Below are 16,180 nucleotides of genomic sequence, written 5' to 3'. Positions count from 1 at the left end.
TGGTCCCATGCTTTGTGCATTCACTTTTGGAGTACAAGAAGCTTGCTTGGTAGAAGATTTGTTCTGATCATGTGGCACAACAGAAACGTACTCTGTGTTGGAAAGAGACCTGCACATGATTAGAATTGGACAGGTTGCCAGTGGCATAATATATGTCTGCCTCATGGGAAATGAATATGAAGGAGGGCAGGCTCTTGGGTACATATGGGAGTAATCCTGCCCATAGGTGGCTGCTATAGTGCCTGGAATTACATGGTTTGTAGGTGGCATGTTTGCACCAGGCTTTAATGGAAAGCCGTTTCTGTCTGTGAATGAATGAATATTTAGAGCATTTTATTTCAAGCCTCGAGGAGTCCAGATCTCCAAGAAGTTTTCTGTATGACCCCTTTCTCAAACCCCAAGCAGGGACACTCATGGTCAGATGTGCTTCAGTCCTGCATTTTATAGCTCTCCCACTAAGAAGTATCCTTTATTCCTATCTGTAGAAGCAAAGAAGGTTTGAACAAAGCCAAAGAAATTTTAACCCGCCTGGGGGTGGAGCCATCCCATGAGGACTGCATTGCCGTCCAGCACGTCTGCACCATTGTGTCCTTCCGCTCAGCCAACCTGGTAGCCTCTACACTGGGTGCCATCCTCAACCAGCTGCGAGATAACAAAGGGGTTGGCCGTCTCCGGACCACTGTGGGGGTTGACGGCTCCCTCTACAAGATGCATCCACAGTGAGTCCCTCTGCTCCTGCCATTAACACTCTTCACCTGCCACAGTCTCTGGCTTGCAAAGGGTTGGGCAAGTAACCCCAAGATGTCACCCAGGCATGTGGTTTGGGTGTGAGATGAGGAACCCATGGGTGTGGGGGTTTGGTCTGAGATGGGAGCTTAGTGGAAAGGGGAGATGTCTTTAATGAAGAAGTAGGGTGACATCTTAAAAAAAACAACAAAACCATAAAAAAAAAAAGAACCAAAACTGAGTAACTGGATACTGTAAGATTAATGAAAACTGTGGTGGTTCGAGTACATATCGTAAGGGATCTCAAAAGACCTCTTAGTAGGAGACTTTTCTTTGTACAAAGTATTACTCTGTGCTTTAAGGAGACCTGCATTAATGCACCTTGATCTCTGTTTTCAATTTAAACTCAGTTGTTTAGAAAATGACTGTGCCGAACCCTGTTTTGTTTTCAGTCTTCCCTGAAGATACTTGGGGTTTCCAAGGGAAAAAAAACATGGTGCTTACATTTCCATGGCATTTTAAAAAAAATGGTTTTGACTTGGTTTTCCCCATCTTGAAAGTTACATTTTTAATCAAACAGCTGTTTAGATTTATGTAGAAATCGGAAAGGAATTTGAGCTCTTCTGCTGTGGGTGTACCTGGTGCTCATAACAGGGTTTAAGTGCATTAGGGTCATAACCCCAGTGCCCAAGCCCTAATGCTGCAGATGTTTGGGAGCTGCTGCACCTACATAAGGGTTTCCAAGTTCAGAATAAAGAAATGGAAGACATATGCAGTGTGCAAGTGTAGTTTATGCATACATAGTAAATGGTTTCTATTTAGTAAATAAGAACTGGTGAGAACAAGTCAGTTTCCAGTCTTCACTGGAGGATTTAGCTGTGGGTAAGCAGGTGCACATCATACAGGAGATACCTTGGTATTGGAGCTGGCTAGGTGGGCTGAGTCTCATTTATGAGGAAACTTTTGAAAGGAGAAATACGTTTAACATTTACTTTTAGTTTCTCATCTTTTTGTTGGGGGAAAAAAAAAAAATCCTTAAAGAAAAACATAAAATTTTGGCAAACAAAAATATTTCCAATAATGCTGTTTTGGCTAGCTTTTCCAGATAGTAGGTCAGGGGTGTGTTAAGGTGACATACATGGCAATTTTTATTCCTGAACTGTTTCCCCACACCATCTAAACCAGTAGGTTTAGACAGCTTGATAATCCCAGGAGAGGGGATTGGAGCAACACTGGGCCAGGGGGTTTCTCCCATCTAGGGTCAGGTTCAGGGAATGAGACTCTGATGCTCTCCCTTGCTTTTTGCTGGCTTTTCTTCGAAACTCATAAGGAAAGAGGCCATGGGGAAAACCTGGCAGTTTTCCTACTGGAGAGTCTCTGTAGCTAGTTTGGGCATTGTGAGGCTCCTTGCTCCCTTTGCAGTTGGTCTGTGTTGGCAGCAGAAATTCTGGGGACCGCTGGGGAGGCAACACAGACAGAGACTTGCAGCCTCCCCTCCCCACAGGTACGCCCGGCGCTTGCACAAAACCACCCGGCGTTTGGTGCCGGACTCGGAGGTGCGGTTCCTGCTCTCGGAGAGTGGCAGCGGGAAGGGAGCAGCGATGGTGACAGCGGTGGCATACCGGCTGTCAGAACAGCACCGTCTCATCGACGAGACACTGGCTGAGTTCAAGCTCACCCATGAGCAGCTGCTGCAGGTGAAGAAGAGGATGAGGGCGGAGATGGAAGCAGGGTTGAAGAAGAAGACTCATGAGACTGCCAAAGTGAAAATGCTGCCCACATTTGTCCGCAGCACGCCAGATGGGACAGGTAAAGGCATGCACTTGCTGGAGTGAGGGCACTGGCTCATCCGTGAGGCGACCAAACTGGGCTCTCAGTGAAGGGGTTTGGGTTTGGTGGAGGGTGAACAGATATGGTACAATGAAAGAGGAGCCTTTTGAGCTAGGCAAGGGAGGAAATCTCAGTCATGGGCAGGGCAGCCTGCGCTGCCCATATGCTGGTTGCTGGCAGCCTGGCCCCATGTCCTTCCCCAGTGTCCAAGATAGCCATGCCCTGGGGGAGAGAAAACCATAGCTGAACTCATAACCCAAACTCTGTTTGCACCACCTGGGCAGATCTTTGTATTTCAGGGTGGCTGGCCAAATTTCTGCTTTTCCTCGGGGAACAGTTGTTTTGGTCCCTTTCCCTGTTGTTTTAATACAAAATGAAACCAAAAACCACACACACACAAACGGCTGGATTAATCAGAGCAGCATCTAAATACTCCTTTGATGAAGATCTTCCCAACTGAGTTTCTAAGAGATTTTCTATCAAAGTGCCTTCTAGGGAAAGCACTTTTTTAGGTTTTGTTTATGGTTCTTTAAATATACACACATGTTCTTTTACAGAGAATGGAGACTTTCTGGCACTTGACCTTGGAGGGACAAACTTTAGAGTTTTGCTGGTGAAAATCCGCAGTGGTAAAAGAAGAACAGTTGAGATGCACAACAAAATCTATGCCATTCCTATAGAGGTGATGCAGGGAACAGGAGAAGAGGTGAGTGTTTGTTTGTCTCCTTAGCAGCACTGCTGCTTTTCAAATTTGTTAAGAGCATGTAACATGTACAACTTCAAATGTATGACTTTTCTCTTTAAAGCTGTTTGATCACATTGTTACCTGCATTTCTGACTTCCTGGATTATATGGGGATAAAAGGTGCACGACTTCCTCTGGGCTTCACGTTTTCCTTCCCTTGCAAGCAGACCAGTCTGGATGCTGTAAGTTCCTTCTTAGTATCTTTTGAATCTGCTTTTGTGCTTATGCTAGGCCTGATTTATCTGCCTTCATATTATCTGTGTGACACTTACAGGAAGGTTGTACGAGGGGAGGGTTCATGATCTGACCCTGACCAGTACAGCTGCTCCTATAAATAGTTCCTTTCAAGGTAACAAAGCAAATGCTTCTCAGCCCAATGCTGTGATGGATAAGAGCATTTAAATTTTTCATGGTGGTGATATCCATTTTTTAAGGTATCATGTTTTTTTCCAATCATATAAACTCACTGGACTGTGATAACTTCCCTGGTTTTGCAAGCAGTAAGCAAAAGTCCATCCCTGCTGCCAGTGCCTGTTCCCAGCTGATCTCGTCTCACTGTATGGACCAGATGGACCAGGGCTTGCTTGGCTATGTCACTCTGAGGGTGACAGTGTAGCCTACAGCATGTCCCTGTCAAGTGGGACATTCTTTTCACTTTCATGTTTAACTTCTTCACTGCCGCTTACTTCCACCAACTTCACCTGTGCAGCTGTAAATAGTTTCCTGTGGTTTTTTTTAGGAAAAGACATACCTTGTGACACACTTTTTTATAGTTTTTTTGATTGCTCTGGAAATTTGGAGATCTAGCATGATTAGTAATTTTAGATGCAAATTTCACATATAGTAAGATACTCCTTTTCATAGAGGCTTTTCTGTATAACCTAATACTAAAGCGTTTGAAAAGTCAAGTGTGCAGAGTAACATTCTAGTCTTAGTGAAAATAAGTTGACTATTCATATATAAGGAAGGGGGAAATAGGCAGTGATGTTCAGAGCAGCATTCAAATTTCCAGCTCTAAAATACTGCCACCCTGCTGATGACAGGAGGCTGGGTCAAGCCAGGGAGACTTTGGAGTGCGATGGAGAGAGAAGACAAGTTGTTCAACAAAACATAGCACCCATGTTGGTGAATCCTGGAGAACCTCCTATGACCTGAGGGTCCCTATGAGTCCATGTACCAGCTGGCCACAAATATTCATGGCCATTGCCTGGGATGTGGGGTCAGAATTGTGTGATTTCCCCTGATCACCTGTGTGAGGCGTTGTGATTTTGTGCTTTTATGGTTTGGTGAGGCAGGCAAATACAGGGGAGTTATCAGATAGAAATGCTCAGTTATCATCCCTTAGAGGACTGTAGGGTTCTGGGAGCAATTTGTAATGCAGCAGGAAATTTGATAACTTATTTTCTTTCATTTTTTAGGGTATCCTTCTCAACTGGACAAAAGGTTTCAAAGCTACAGACTGTGAGGGAGAGGATGTGGTGTATTTGCTTAGAGAAGGAATTAAAAGGAGAGAGGTAATGTTTTTGTCTGGTTTTGTTTTCTTTTTCACCTCCTACTTCTCCCTTGCCTCCATACTTGACAGATCTCATGGGTCAGGCTGGCTTCCTCTCATAGGGTTTGTGTGCTTTGAGGACATGGGCTGTGCCTCCTGTACATGACAGAAGGTGTTTGCCTTGCAGCAGGTCCAGGTATAGCTCTGCCAATGCCATGTGGCTGTGCTGGCTCTGGTGCTGACATGTAGCCTGACTGACATAGGACAGTCTAGAGAGTACACAGTGGAAATGGGAGAGTTCAGCCACCAAACTGAAATTGCTTCTCAAAATGAGCTACACTGGGGATTTGCTTTTATTGCTTGGGGTTTGGTTTTTTTCCCTCATCATTCTAACTTTCCAAATTTGGCAGAACTTTCAAGACTTCTTTCAAACCCTATGGCAGTTTTCACTGCATCAGAGCATGGAGAAAGGAGGAATTTTCAATATAGCGACTGACTGCATGTCAGTGTACCCTAAATGTACCCTAAATGACAGTTCCCATTCCCTACCCCCCCCCCCGCCCCAGCTCTTGATCTTGAAAAATCCTCAAGCAGCTTAGCTGAAACTTTCTAAGAAGGGAAGAAAAGTAGCCTGAGGAGATCACTAATTTTGCAGAATTTCTATCAGGAAGTGAAAAAGAGATTTAAAACTTTTACTACTGGATTTGCTACTGCACCACTGTAATACAGAATGGCAATAGCCCTGTATCATGTGTCTATACGCAAGATCTGTACTTAAATTTACCTGAACTAAAGAGAACATATATACAGGAATATACTTTCTTCTGAAGACATAGTCTATCTCATGTAGAGTGTGCGAAGAGCCTTAGTACCTGCTGGAAGATTAAGTTCTTATTTTTGCATGTGTAAAATCATGCTGGTATTTGCAGTTGTTTCCAGTGTGTTTTCATGGCTCCCCCTTTGGTGTGCTCCTTTTGTGTCCCCTTTGGTGTGAGGAGTTGCTCTAAAGTTTTCACTGTTGTATTTCTGTCTTCCAAAGGAGTTTGACTTGGATGTGGTGGCTGTGGTGAATGATACAGTGGGCACAATGATGACTTGTGCTTATGAAGACCCAAACTGTGAAATTGGACTCATTGTGGGTATGTGTTAGAGCTGCTTTTTATTTGGCACTTTCTTATTAAACAGCATGTCAACTTGTCTGTCTGTATTCTTATGGACACATCCCTGAGGTTAACTGAAAATATATCTGGGGTGTCCAGGAGTGAAAGATTTTGAGATTAACAGCTACCCCTTCAGAAGTAAGCTGCAAGAAGGAGTTAGGAATGAAATTCAACAGCCAGGTTAGGTCTGTCCATGATCAGCTGAGATACAAGCACAGCCTGTAGTGCTGATCAGATCCTGCCTGTTTTATCTGGGAAAATCACTTTGCTGCTTGTTAAGTGAGCAAATGTGGACTCCGCCTCACCAGCTCCTTTTGTTAGTTTAGCCTGTCAGAGTTTCCCTGCCAGTATGGTCAGGTAGCCCACAGTTTTCAATGGGAGAGAAGGGGATGAGGCACCTGCAAGCTTTAAGAATGCTTTCAGTTGTGAGGTGGCTTTGGAGGAAAATCAAATGCCACCAATTTCTCCTCCAGACAGCTGGAAAATGTCCAGGATGAATCAGCACAGTGCAGTGTGGGTAGGAAGTCGTGTCTGCGCAGCTCTGTCAGCGGTGTGTTTTCAGGGACAGAGTTCCCTGCAGGAAGGACAGTGTGTCCTTGGGGAGCTGAGAACGTTCTCTGAGGACCGTCTGCTGCAGCCTTGCCAGATATGCTGTCCAGCCAGCGTACCTGTGTGCAAAGCAGGGCACTGGAGGTGGCCTGGGTACATCTGGGATAATAAGCGTGAAATCCCCAGGGCTCCAACAGCTTCCTCTGCCCTGCTTGAGTTGCCTTGGCTAGACTGATGGTGCTTGCTGAGGAGCTGCATGAGCCTGCTAGTTGTCCTGCTGTCCTCAGTGCAGGGAGGTGCGTGAACTTTCCTGCTGTTGCTTGTCAGGGAAAAATATTCTTGCAAGGGCAAGTTCACATCATGCTGGTGCCCTGTCTCTGCCCAGTGCTGCCTGTCCTGCCCAGGAGAGCCAATGCCTTAGTCTCCATTGCTGAGTACTTTGGAAGCTGCCACTGATGAGTCCAGGTCTCTGCTTTTCATCTGCTGGCAACAGGAGATCATCTAGAAGCTTCTCAGTCAAACAGTCTGTATTGCATAGGTATTCACATATTCAGGCAGCCCTTACTTACCTCATTCTGAACAGTGAGATTTGGAGTTGGGAGGCTGGCCAGTGCTGATGGTCTACTACTGGGTTTGGTCCTGCAAACCTGGGTCTTGGTCTGCAAGCCCAGACTTCCTCCCCTCCCTGCCAGACCCTGTGCTGTGGCTCAGCATTCCTGCAGCAGGGGAGTACTGTGGGAGGATCTAGTTTTGCTCAGACTTTATTGATACAGTACCCTAGAAAAATTGCAAAGGAAAACAGACTTGCTTTTATAATTGGTGCAGAATGTGTGATGCATAAGAGTTTGGTAGGCAACTTCAAGAAAACCTTTGTTCCAGGTAGCAGTAAAAGCTGCCTCTTTGCTAGTAAGTCTTTGCTCCCTAAGGCCTCTGGGTACATAGAGCACTTTGTAATTGCCACACTCCTTAGGATCTCCTTCAAGCAGAATCTGATATGGCATCATTTCAAGATGGAAGTAACCTTCCTGCTGGAGAAGCTATTTAAGCAATTTGATTAAAAAAAAAACAAAAAAACAGCCCCAAGCAAAATCTGAGCTTACCCTGCAGTTAGCTGGTAAAACCCCTGGGGTTTTCTTTTGTCTTGTGCCGCAGAACTTGCTGAGGTTTTCAGTTCGGCAAATTTTCCCCTGAATTTTGTGGAGCCTTGGGCTTTGTGGAAGGTGGCTCCTAACTTCAAAATCCAGCTGGCTGCTGGCTATGGTTTTGGATTCAGTAGTGCATGAAGGTTGGTGTGCCAAAAAATGACACTCCCTGTTCCTTGGCACTTCCCTGCTCCTCCCTGTAGCATGGGACCCTCAGCCCAGCTGGCCTGGGTAGGAGTCCTCTGTGAGCCATCTTAAGCAGCGCACCATAGCCATAATATTCTCCTTCAATTTAGGATTTTTGAAGAGTGTGACTTTTTGGTGACATTTCAAATGATAATTTGACTTCTTCATTCAGAAAAAGCACATTCAACATCCCCCAGAAGGGTTGTCAGGGCTGTCGTGCTTGTTCTAGCTTGTTTTGTTCTAAAGAGTAATTTCAGTATTTCCTTTTTTCAGGAACTGGCAGCAATGCCTGTTACATGGAAGAGATGAGAAACATAGAGATGGTGGATGGTGAGCAAGGACGGATGTGCGTGAACACAGAGTGGGGAGCATTTGGGGATAATGGATGCCTGGATGATATCAGGACAATATATGACAAAGCAGTTGATGACTATTCACTAAATGCTGGAAAGCAAAGGTACTGCAGGATAAATGGTGTGTTAAGTATAAGCCAGGCTGCCTGAAATGCTTTTAAGAGAGAATTTGATTTCTCCTAGTCAGAGAAGGCAGAGGTTAAGAATGGAAAATTACTGCAGCACTGCGGTCCCATGATGTCTCCCTCTTCTGTGCTTTTATGAAGCTTATTTGCTTCCATGGGACTTCAGCAGGGTTTTTGGTGAGAACTTCAAGAGCTTTGAAATTACTAAGAGACCCTTTTTTACATCCTGTGTTGTACTGAGGGAGTTAAGATGGCTTGTCATTCCTTTGTTCTTGGTTTCAGTTTAATCTCTTTTAGGTGAACTCTTTGTAGGGGGCTCTGCCTCTAGAAGTCTTCAGCTTAGACCAGCCAGCATGGTTGGAGCTTGGAGCTGCTCACTGTAAAACATTCAGGAGCTTTCTAGCAGTTGTAGCTAGCTCTTATTTCAAGCAGTTTTCTGGACATCATGTTAGAGGACCTGCCTTAATTACTGGCCCTGGAGTTTGCTTTTTGGGGGTCTAGCTTTTGTCTGGGCAAGTTCTTCCCTGTCCCCTTCAAGAAAAGGCTGACAGGGAGGTGTACCCAGCACTGATAAAACTGGATTGTGACTGGTGCGTGCCCAGACTACAATTCTTCATAATTTCTCTGCAGCAATGCTTTGATGCCAGGAGCTTTCAGAGTAAATCTGCCTGAAAACCTGGGGGATGCAGACTACTTGGAAGGTCCCTTGGGAAGCTCTTTAGAAGTTAGGGCTCAAGCTGACACTGAGCAAGCCTGATGCAGCAGCAGAGTTGGCATGGAGTAAGAACCCAAAGGCATTAGCAGAGACTTCCAGGGGGATTAATTTATTCCAGAGAGAGTTAGGCACTCAACAGGGAGGACACTTGCTGGGTACAAGCCTGAGAGAGCTCATAGTATTAAATGGATTGCGTGGCCTGCTTCCAGTGGGCTGGCACGCTGGGCTCCTTTCAATTCAGGGCAGAAACCCTGCTTTAGAGCTTCAGGAAGTGAAATAAAGGATGCTTTAATGAATGCACTTTTCAAGAAGTGGAAGTGTTCACTGCTCATTGGTAATGGCACAACTAACAGACCCCCAGATGTTCCCTTCCAACCAGAATGATGCTGGAGGGGAAGGAGTGCAAAGCAGACTTCTGCCCTCCTCAGCACAGGGCTGCCATGTACCTTTGCCAGGCATCAGTCATGGGCCACTCCTTGTCGTGTGCTTGGAAGAGATCTGCAGATGGAGAATATTCTCCCTCTCTATGCTGGGGGCAGACCTGCATGGGAAATTTGGGTCTTGTGTACAAAGTCAGGACAGCTTGGTTTCTTCCTGTGGTTTCTGGACTACTGGTTCCATACTAGAAACGGGTGCTGGAAATAACTGAAAAGCTTAAACCAACCATGGACACCCAGCTTGCTAGTTTAAAAGGCAGTGATTCGGTGAACATGCTGGACGTACCTTTTCATATCTTTTACATTTCCCAGGGTTTTGCAGCACAGGATTCCCATAAAAACGCTGCACTTGCAGCAACTACATTGTGATTTTTCCTGTAATTTTGCTGCACAGAGCCACTGAGCATTTCTTTTGTTGAAGGTCTCAGCCATGCTTCAAGAGGGCTCCCAAATGTGCAGTGGAGATATGTTTTCCCTGGGGTCTACTCAGAGCTGTCACTGGAGAACACATGGCAAATCTGGCTTTCATCTGAGCATGGTTCTGCTCTCTGGTGGCAGTTTTTCATTTCTTCCATCTGGTAGAAATACCAGCCATTGTTAACAACAGCCTGGCTGGGGGAACGTGGTAGTGAGGAACAGGTGAAGTGTATGTACATGGGCTCACAAGGCTTCCCACTGACTCTTCATACTTTTTCTTTCCCATTTTTTCTAGTAAATGGCCATTTTTTGTTGGGACATGAAATACACAGTCTATACGCAGGCGTGTGCATGGGCAGAACGCCTGTTTGATAATACAGCTGCAATGCTGCTGCCTTTGCAAATGTGAGCAGTGTCCCTCTGAGCTGTGCTGCTGTCTTTCATTACAGGTATGAGAAAATGATCAGTGGGATGTACCTGGGGGAAATAGTCCGCAATATTTTGATTGACTTCACTAAACGGGGATTCCTGTTCAGAGGCCAGATTTCAGAGACACTGAAGACCAGACACATCTTTGAAACCAAGTTCCTTTCTCAGATTGAGAGGTAAGAACACTGCACAGGAGGCTGTTTTAGAGTGAATTAACATTATGTAGTCATGTGTCATGAGATGACAGTGCTAGAGGGGAGGGACAGCGGGAGAGTATTGCTTGGTTCTCCAGAGATAATTTTGGCTTCAGTAAGAGGCTGCGCATTTGTAGGAGGACTGCTTGCAACATCATCTGAATTCCTAGTCATGCTTACTGCTAAATCATGGAAAGAGCTGTCAGGGGTTCCCTTACTGTATTATTTTATTTGCTTGCTTGGAAATCAAGCCATTCTCCTGTGCCCCTTGTGTGTGTGTAGCTATAGCTGTTGTACTGAATGAGGATTTCTTTACTGGATATTTTTGTGTCTTGATTGGACACTGTATTTCAAAGCAATCTCAAAGCCTGTTCAGTCTTTAAGGGAGGGAGAACCCTGAGGTGGGCATGAAAAGTATCTTCCTGAAATGCCCTTTGGTAAGAAAAGAGAAAGGGAGGCATTGCAGAGCTGGACTTGGAACCTCCTTTGCTGTCTTGTACCCCTCTCCTACACTGCAGAATGGTGCTGTTGTGAACGAATTTGCACTCCCTGAGGTCTCTTGCACCGGTAGGAAAGGCTTCTGCCTGGTGTGGATGCATGGATGCAGCCATCAATACAGTGGATTTGTGGCAGTGGCTTGACTGAGGGAAATCTTTAACACTGTGCTCTTCTGCATCTGCAGTGACAGGTTAGCCTTGCTGCAGGTGCGAGCCATCCTCCAGCAGCTGGGGCTCAACAGCACCTGCGATGACAGTATCATTGTGAAGACAGTGTGCGGAGCGGTGTCAAGGCGAGCAGCTCAGTTATGCGGTGCTGGAATGGCTGCAATGGTAGATAAAATTAGGGAGAACAGAGGATTAGAGCACCTGGAGATAACGGTTGGTGTGGATGGGACTCTGTACAAACTACATCCACAGTAAGTATTCACTTTCTCCGCATGTATTTGCTTGTGATCTGTAGCTTGTTGCTTGTACATCCTTTTTCTTGATGCACCAAACTGGTCTCTTTTATTTGCTAGGATAAGAGCTTGTTTAAAAGTTTTAAATATGGGGGGCCAGGGCTTTCTAAAGGGCAACAAGAGGGACAAGAAGGAATTGGAAAGGATCCTTGGGGCAGTGACAAACTGAAGGGGACACAGCTTGCTGAACATGTTGGAAACTGCATAGCAAGGGAAGGATCTCTTTGCTATGCAAAGGCAATGAGAGAGCAGTGCTGAAATGCCTGGTGCCTCTTTGCAAGATGTTTCTGTTGAGTGTGCAGAAGAAATGGGTGGTTGCAAAGCAATGGCAGGTCAGAACAGGAGTCTAAAAGAGTCTGCAACAGGAGGAGGAGAGGACTAGTGCCCCTGTCTGGTGTGCATGGAGAGAGATGTGTAGGAATGAGACAACTGTGTGTGATATCTTCTCTCCCCTTTGCTGTGATACTAGCAATCTGGGTTAACCCCACAAAGACAGACAGGCAGGGGTGGGATGCAAGTGCATTTTTCCTTTAACTCCCACTGCTCCCAGTCTTCAAATCCACCCTCGTGTCTGTCCCATTAAACTGTCTTTATCTGAACCACTCACAAGTTTTCTCGCTTTTTACATTTCTGATGCTCTCCCCCATCCCACTGGGGGGAGGAGATGAGTGAGTGGCTGTGTGCTGCTTAGATGCTGGCTGAGGTTAAGCCATGACAGTCCTAATTCTTTCCCCAGTTAAGGGAGGGGCATTGTAAAGGCCTGTGGCAGTGCTACACTCTTGTAGGTGTAGGACCTCCCTCACCCATTGCCATTGTTTCTTTTTACAGCTTTTCAAGGATCATGCACCAAACAGTCAAAGACCTGGCACCCAACTGCGATGTGACCTTCCTGCTATCAGAAGATGGTAGCGGGAAAGGGGCAGCACTCATCACAGCAGTGGGATGCAGGCTTCGCGATGCCGAGCAAAACTGAACTCTACAATCGTGGCCCCGATTCTGTCTTGTGAGCACTTTCTCATAAAGCAGCGACTGCATAGTCAGAACTGGTAAAAACCCAGAACTCACTGCTTTATCGGGGAAAAAGAAAATACAGCTAATGACATAAAAAGTAGGATACAAGATAGAATGTGTGCTGTTAATAATATCTCCTGTTTCTGGACCCCAGTCTGCATGTTTCTTATTCACCTTGTTGGTACCTTCCCCATCTGTAGGTCATGGAAAAATCAGTCTATAATTTCTGCAGCTGTCAAAAATCAGTTGTTGTCTAAGACAAAATTACCCCCAAGTTGAGAGCTACCGTTGCATTGTACCAAATGTGTTCTTTGCAGCATCCCTGATAAGCGCACTGCCAGCACACTGCCCACCAGACCTGGTTGTTGATGCTTTCAGTGAAGGGGAAGCAACAGTTCCCTCCTGCATATCTACCTGCTGTTGTTTCGTCTAAAGCGATTGTGAAAACATTATGGTGTGTCAGCACTGTGCACGCACGTAACTATAGTGGGACTTGACAGTGCGACTTACTTGCTTCCTTGATGCCTGTTTTGTCATGGTAAAAGTAAATGCCCTTGTCCCACAGATCTGATTCCACTGGTATTTCCCATTGCTTCTGTGAATAGTGTTGTGTTACTGGGTGAAATCTGTCACATCTCAGCAAGAAATCCCTAAAGAGTTAAAACAAAGTGGTTGGTGGTTGGGGTAATCCAAATCTCCAGAGCTGGGAAACTGGTAGGTTTATGGTCTCTATGAGGGTTGTGCTGTATTTTTCTGTTTAAGAGTTCTTATAAAAACTATTTTCTATCTCTTCTTGTCAGTCTAGATCAGGGCACCACAGCTGCCCTTCTTCTGAATCTGCAGCCTAGTCAGTGTCACTCGGATGTGTATACTTCCGTCTCGCCTTAAATGGGTATTTGCTTCCACACAAAGCTTTAATCTTTAATAGTGTTAATTAAGCTGCCACTCAAAACACAAACATGCAGCTAGAGTTAGTGATCAGAAAGGAATATGAGGGTTTGATTTTGATCTTGCCTTTGATGACCTGGGTGAGCAAACTAAACAAACCAGAAAGCCAAAATCAGACCCAGCTTATCCCAAGGTTTAAAGCAACAGCAAAGATCATATACACTTGGTGTATACTGTCCTCTGTCGAGTCAGTGCCATTATTATATTTGCATACCAGTCACATTACTTAAATTGAGACACAGTTAAAAAACATTGCAGTTGAAAACATTTGCAAGTCATGCCACTTTCTGCAACGAGGGAGACCACACAGTAGTTCTTAATTCCTGCTCTTCTACCAAAAATGAATTTGAGATGTCTGCATGGTTTTCCCTGCTGCCTTTCCCTGCAGAAAGTAGATGGAAATTTGCAGGCTATTCCTCTTTGTCCTTGTTCCACTCCCCTAAGATTTGGATTGCCCTATCAGTATCATTTCAATACACATTATGGTGCACTGTGAGTGAATGTTGTAAAGTAACACGTAAGTCACAGTCATTGCAGCTTTAAGTGTGTGTCTACCTGAAAAATCGCATGCCTAAGTGGTTTTGGAAAGGTAGAGAGTCTTTTTACTTTGCACACTAGTAGCTCTGGTACTAGTGTTACGTGATATTTGTGAAAATATTAAACTTTTTTTGATGTGCGTTAACTGGTGTTTAGTGGTTCTTTCTGGAAGAGGTGCTGTTGGCTGGTGGCTTAGTGCTTTGGGAAAAGCTATTGTGTAGGGAGAGCTGCAGACTAATCCCAGTGGTGCCTGTGTTTTGTGTGTGTGTTTTTATTCCCGGGTATTCGGGGTCAGGTTCAAATAGGGTGGATTTTACCCAGGTCCCTATGCCTCGTGTTTCCTAATGTAGTTCAGCAGAGGCACAGAGCTGACAATGCCCAAGTCTTAGGGACATGTAGTTTGTCTGGGTGCATCTCATGCAGGAGGATCTGCAGTGCAGGAAAACTTCAGTGCACTGCACCAAAACCAGTGTTATTAGGTAGATACACAGTGATGGATATGTTACAGTCGCTGTGTCCCCAGAGAAGTCTGATGCATATCAGAGTCTGTTACACTCCCTGTGTGCATAGGCTTAATGTTTGCAGAATCACAGTGTTAGGTTCTCATACACTGCTGTTTTGCGCATCCTGTGATGGAGTTGCTTTTGAAGGACCCTTTTGCACACACACTAAAGCTGTGCTTCTCCAATAACCCATTTTATATTACAGCTTAAATAGTTGCTGACACCCTTCATGTGCAGCTATGACCCCAAATAGGAGACAGAAGAAGGTGAGAAACTTTTTTGGGTGCAGGAGACATGTTGCATTTTAACTGCTTGAATATTTGCAAATCTTATGCCTGCCATCAGCAGTGCTACAGGGGTAGTGTGAGCTGTCCCAAAGGACCTGGGTTTGGAGCTCTTCAGCATCTGAGGGCTTGGGTCAGTGCAGGATAGAGGATGAATGAGAAGTGAAAGTTAAGCTTGGTCTTGGGATGACTGAATTTTGAAGATGCTGGCATAGGTTGTTTTGTTTATTGGCTCCAGCCCATAACAACTAGGGTGTGAGTTTGTGTTTCTAACAGCACAATTCTTCCTATTGTGGACCATAGATGATGTAGTTGATAAGACACGGCAGTTCTTTTTCAAAGGGAGATCTGGTGGGCTTTCCATTTCCAGACTACTTCTTACCTCTAGGAAGCTGTTCCAAGTGAATCACAAGCTATAATGTCTGAAGAAATGTCTCCAGTGTTATCCAAGCAATGACTGAGATGTCTTACTTAAAGCTTTTAGGCTTGGTGAAGAAAATCCTAGTCCTCTTAATTGTTAACATGTAATTACTGCAATATGAACACAGAATCTTATATTTCCTGGGGAAAAGACCATTTGCATACCACTGTTGTAATGTTATCTGCTCCTTACTCCTCTGGGGATTCTCTCAGAAGCCTTTTGAATGGGTTTTAAAACAAGCAGACTTTGTTTAGTTTTGTTTTCTTAAGAAAATAGCAGAAGGCAAAATAAAGTGTTTCTGAACTTCTGAACCCCGTTTTGTGCTTTTTGTTCATTCCTTTGCCATAAAAATTAGTTTTTCCAAATATTATTCTTTGCTGGCTGCAGGAACTCCATTGCTGCTTAGAGTAGAAGTGACTGTGCAGAGGAGGGATTTATTGCTGACCCGGAGGTGTTTTGCTGCTGCACATTATTTAATCACATTTATATGAAGAATTGCATGTATTTACTATGGAGCATGGTGTTCCCCTTACCCCATATATCACAGAAGTACTGTAGTCTGCCTTGGCATGCCTTGCGCTATCTAACAAGGGCTCAGAGCATCTCTGCTTTCTTAACTCTTGCTGGTTTTACCAGAGTAACTTTTCAGGATCTGCAGTGTGAGTCCTTCAGGGCACAGGGACTTTCACTTGTGACCTGAAGATATCATCAATCCTCTGCTTCCTGAATCTCAACAAGGGAGAAAGATGCCTTGAGCTGTCAGAAAACATTGGTGACTATCAGGGACTGTACAGGGGAGGGACTGCCAGCACACTTGTGACATTTGGGCATCTGAAATAAGTTCTTGCTGGCTGTGTTAAGGTATGATGGAAGCTGTGATGCTGAAGATAGGCCTGTTTGGTCTAAGACGATTTGCGTTAGAAAGCTGCAGGATTTAAAGGGTTTAAAGGCCTTACAATTACATTGGCTGAGCATGGGCGAAGTACAGCTTATGTATATGAAATAGCGAACTCTGCATG

At 44.9% G+C, this 16,180-nt stretch overlaps 1 protein-coding gene across 1 annotated transcript in view; it reads left to right on the top strand.

Annotated features, from left to right (window-relative positions):
- Window positions 1-15,472, top strand: part of LOC133266599 (hexokinase-1) — a 39,415-nt gene extending 23,943 nt beyond the window's left edge. Inside the window, exons 9-18 of the mRNA XM_061447975.1 lie at window positions 486-719; window positions 2,231-2,535; window positions 3,114-3,262; window positions 3,363-3,482; window positions 4,719-4,814; window positions 5,832-5,931; window positions 8,103-8,286; window positions 10,326-10,481; window positions 11,182-11,415; window positions 12,286-15,472. Coding sequence (XP_061303959.1) covers window positions 486-719; window positions 2,231-2,535; window positions 3,114-3,262; window positions 3,363-3,482; window positions 4,719-4,814; window positions 5,832-5,931; window positions 8,103-8,286; window positions 10,326-10,481; window positions 11,182-11,415; window positions 12,286-12,430 — 1,723 coding nt within the window. The 3' untranslated portion in view covers window positions 12,431-15,472. The remainder of the gene's footprint in view (window positions 1-485; window positions 720-2,230; window positions 2,536-3,113; window positions 3,263-3,362; window positions 3,483-4,718; window positions 4,815-5,831; window positions 5,932-8,102; window positions 8,287-10,325; window positions 10,482-11,181; window positions 11,416-12,285) is intronic.
- The last annotated feature ends 708 nt before the right edge of the window (window positions 15,473-16,180 follow it).

The sequence above is a fragment of the Pezoporus flaviventris genome, unplaced genomic scaffold, assembly GCF_033815535.1.
Source record: "Pezoporus flaviventris isolate CSIRO_AGI_PZ_B2104156 unplaced genomic scaffold, CSIRO_AGI_Pfla_v1 ptg000001l, whole genome shotgun sequence".
NCBI classification, from domain to species: Eukaryota; Metazoa; Chordata; class Aves; order Psittaciformes; family Psittacidae; genus Pezoporus; species Pezoporus flaviventris.
This window is presented reverse-complemented; position numbering and strand designations above follow the sequence as displayed.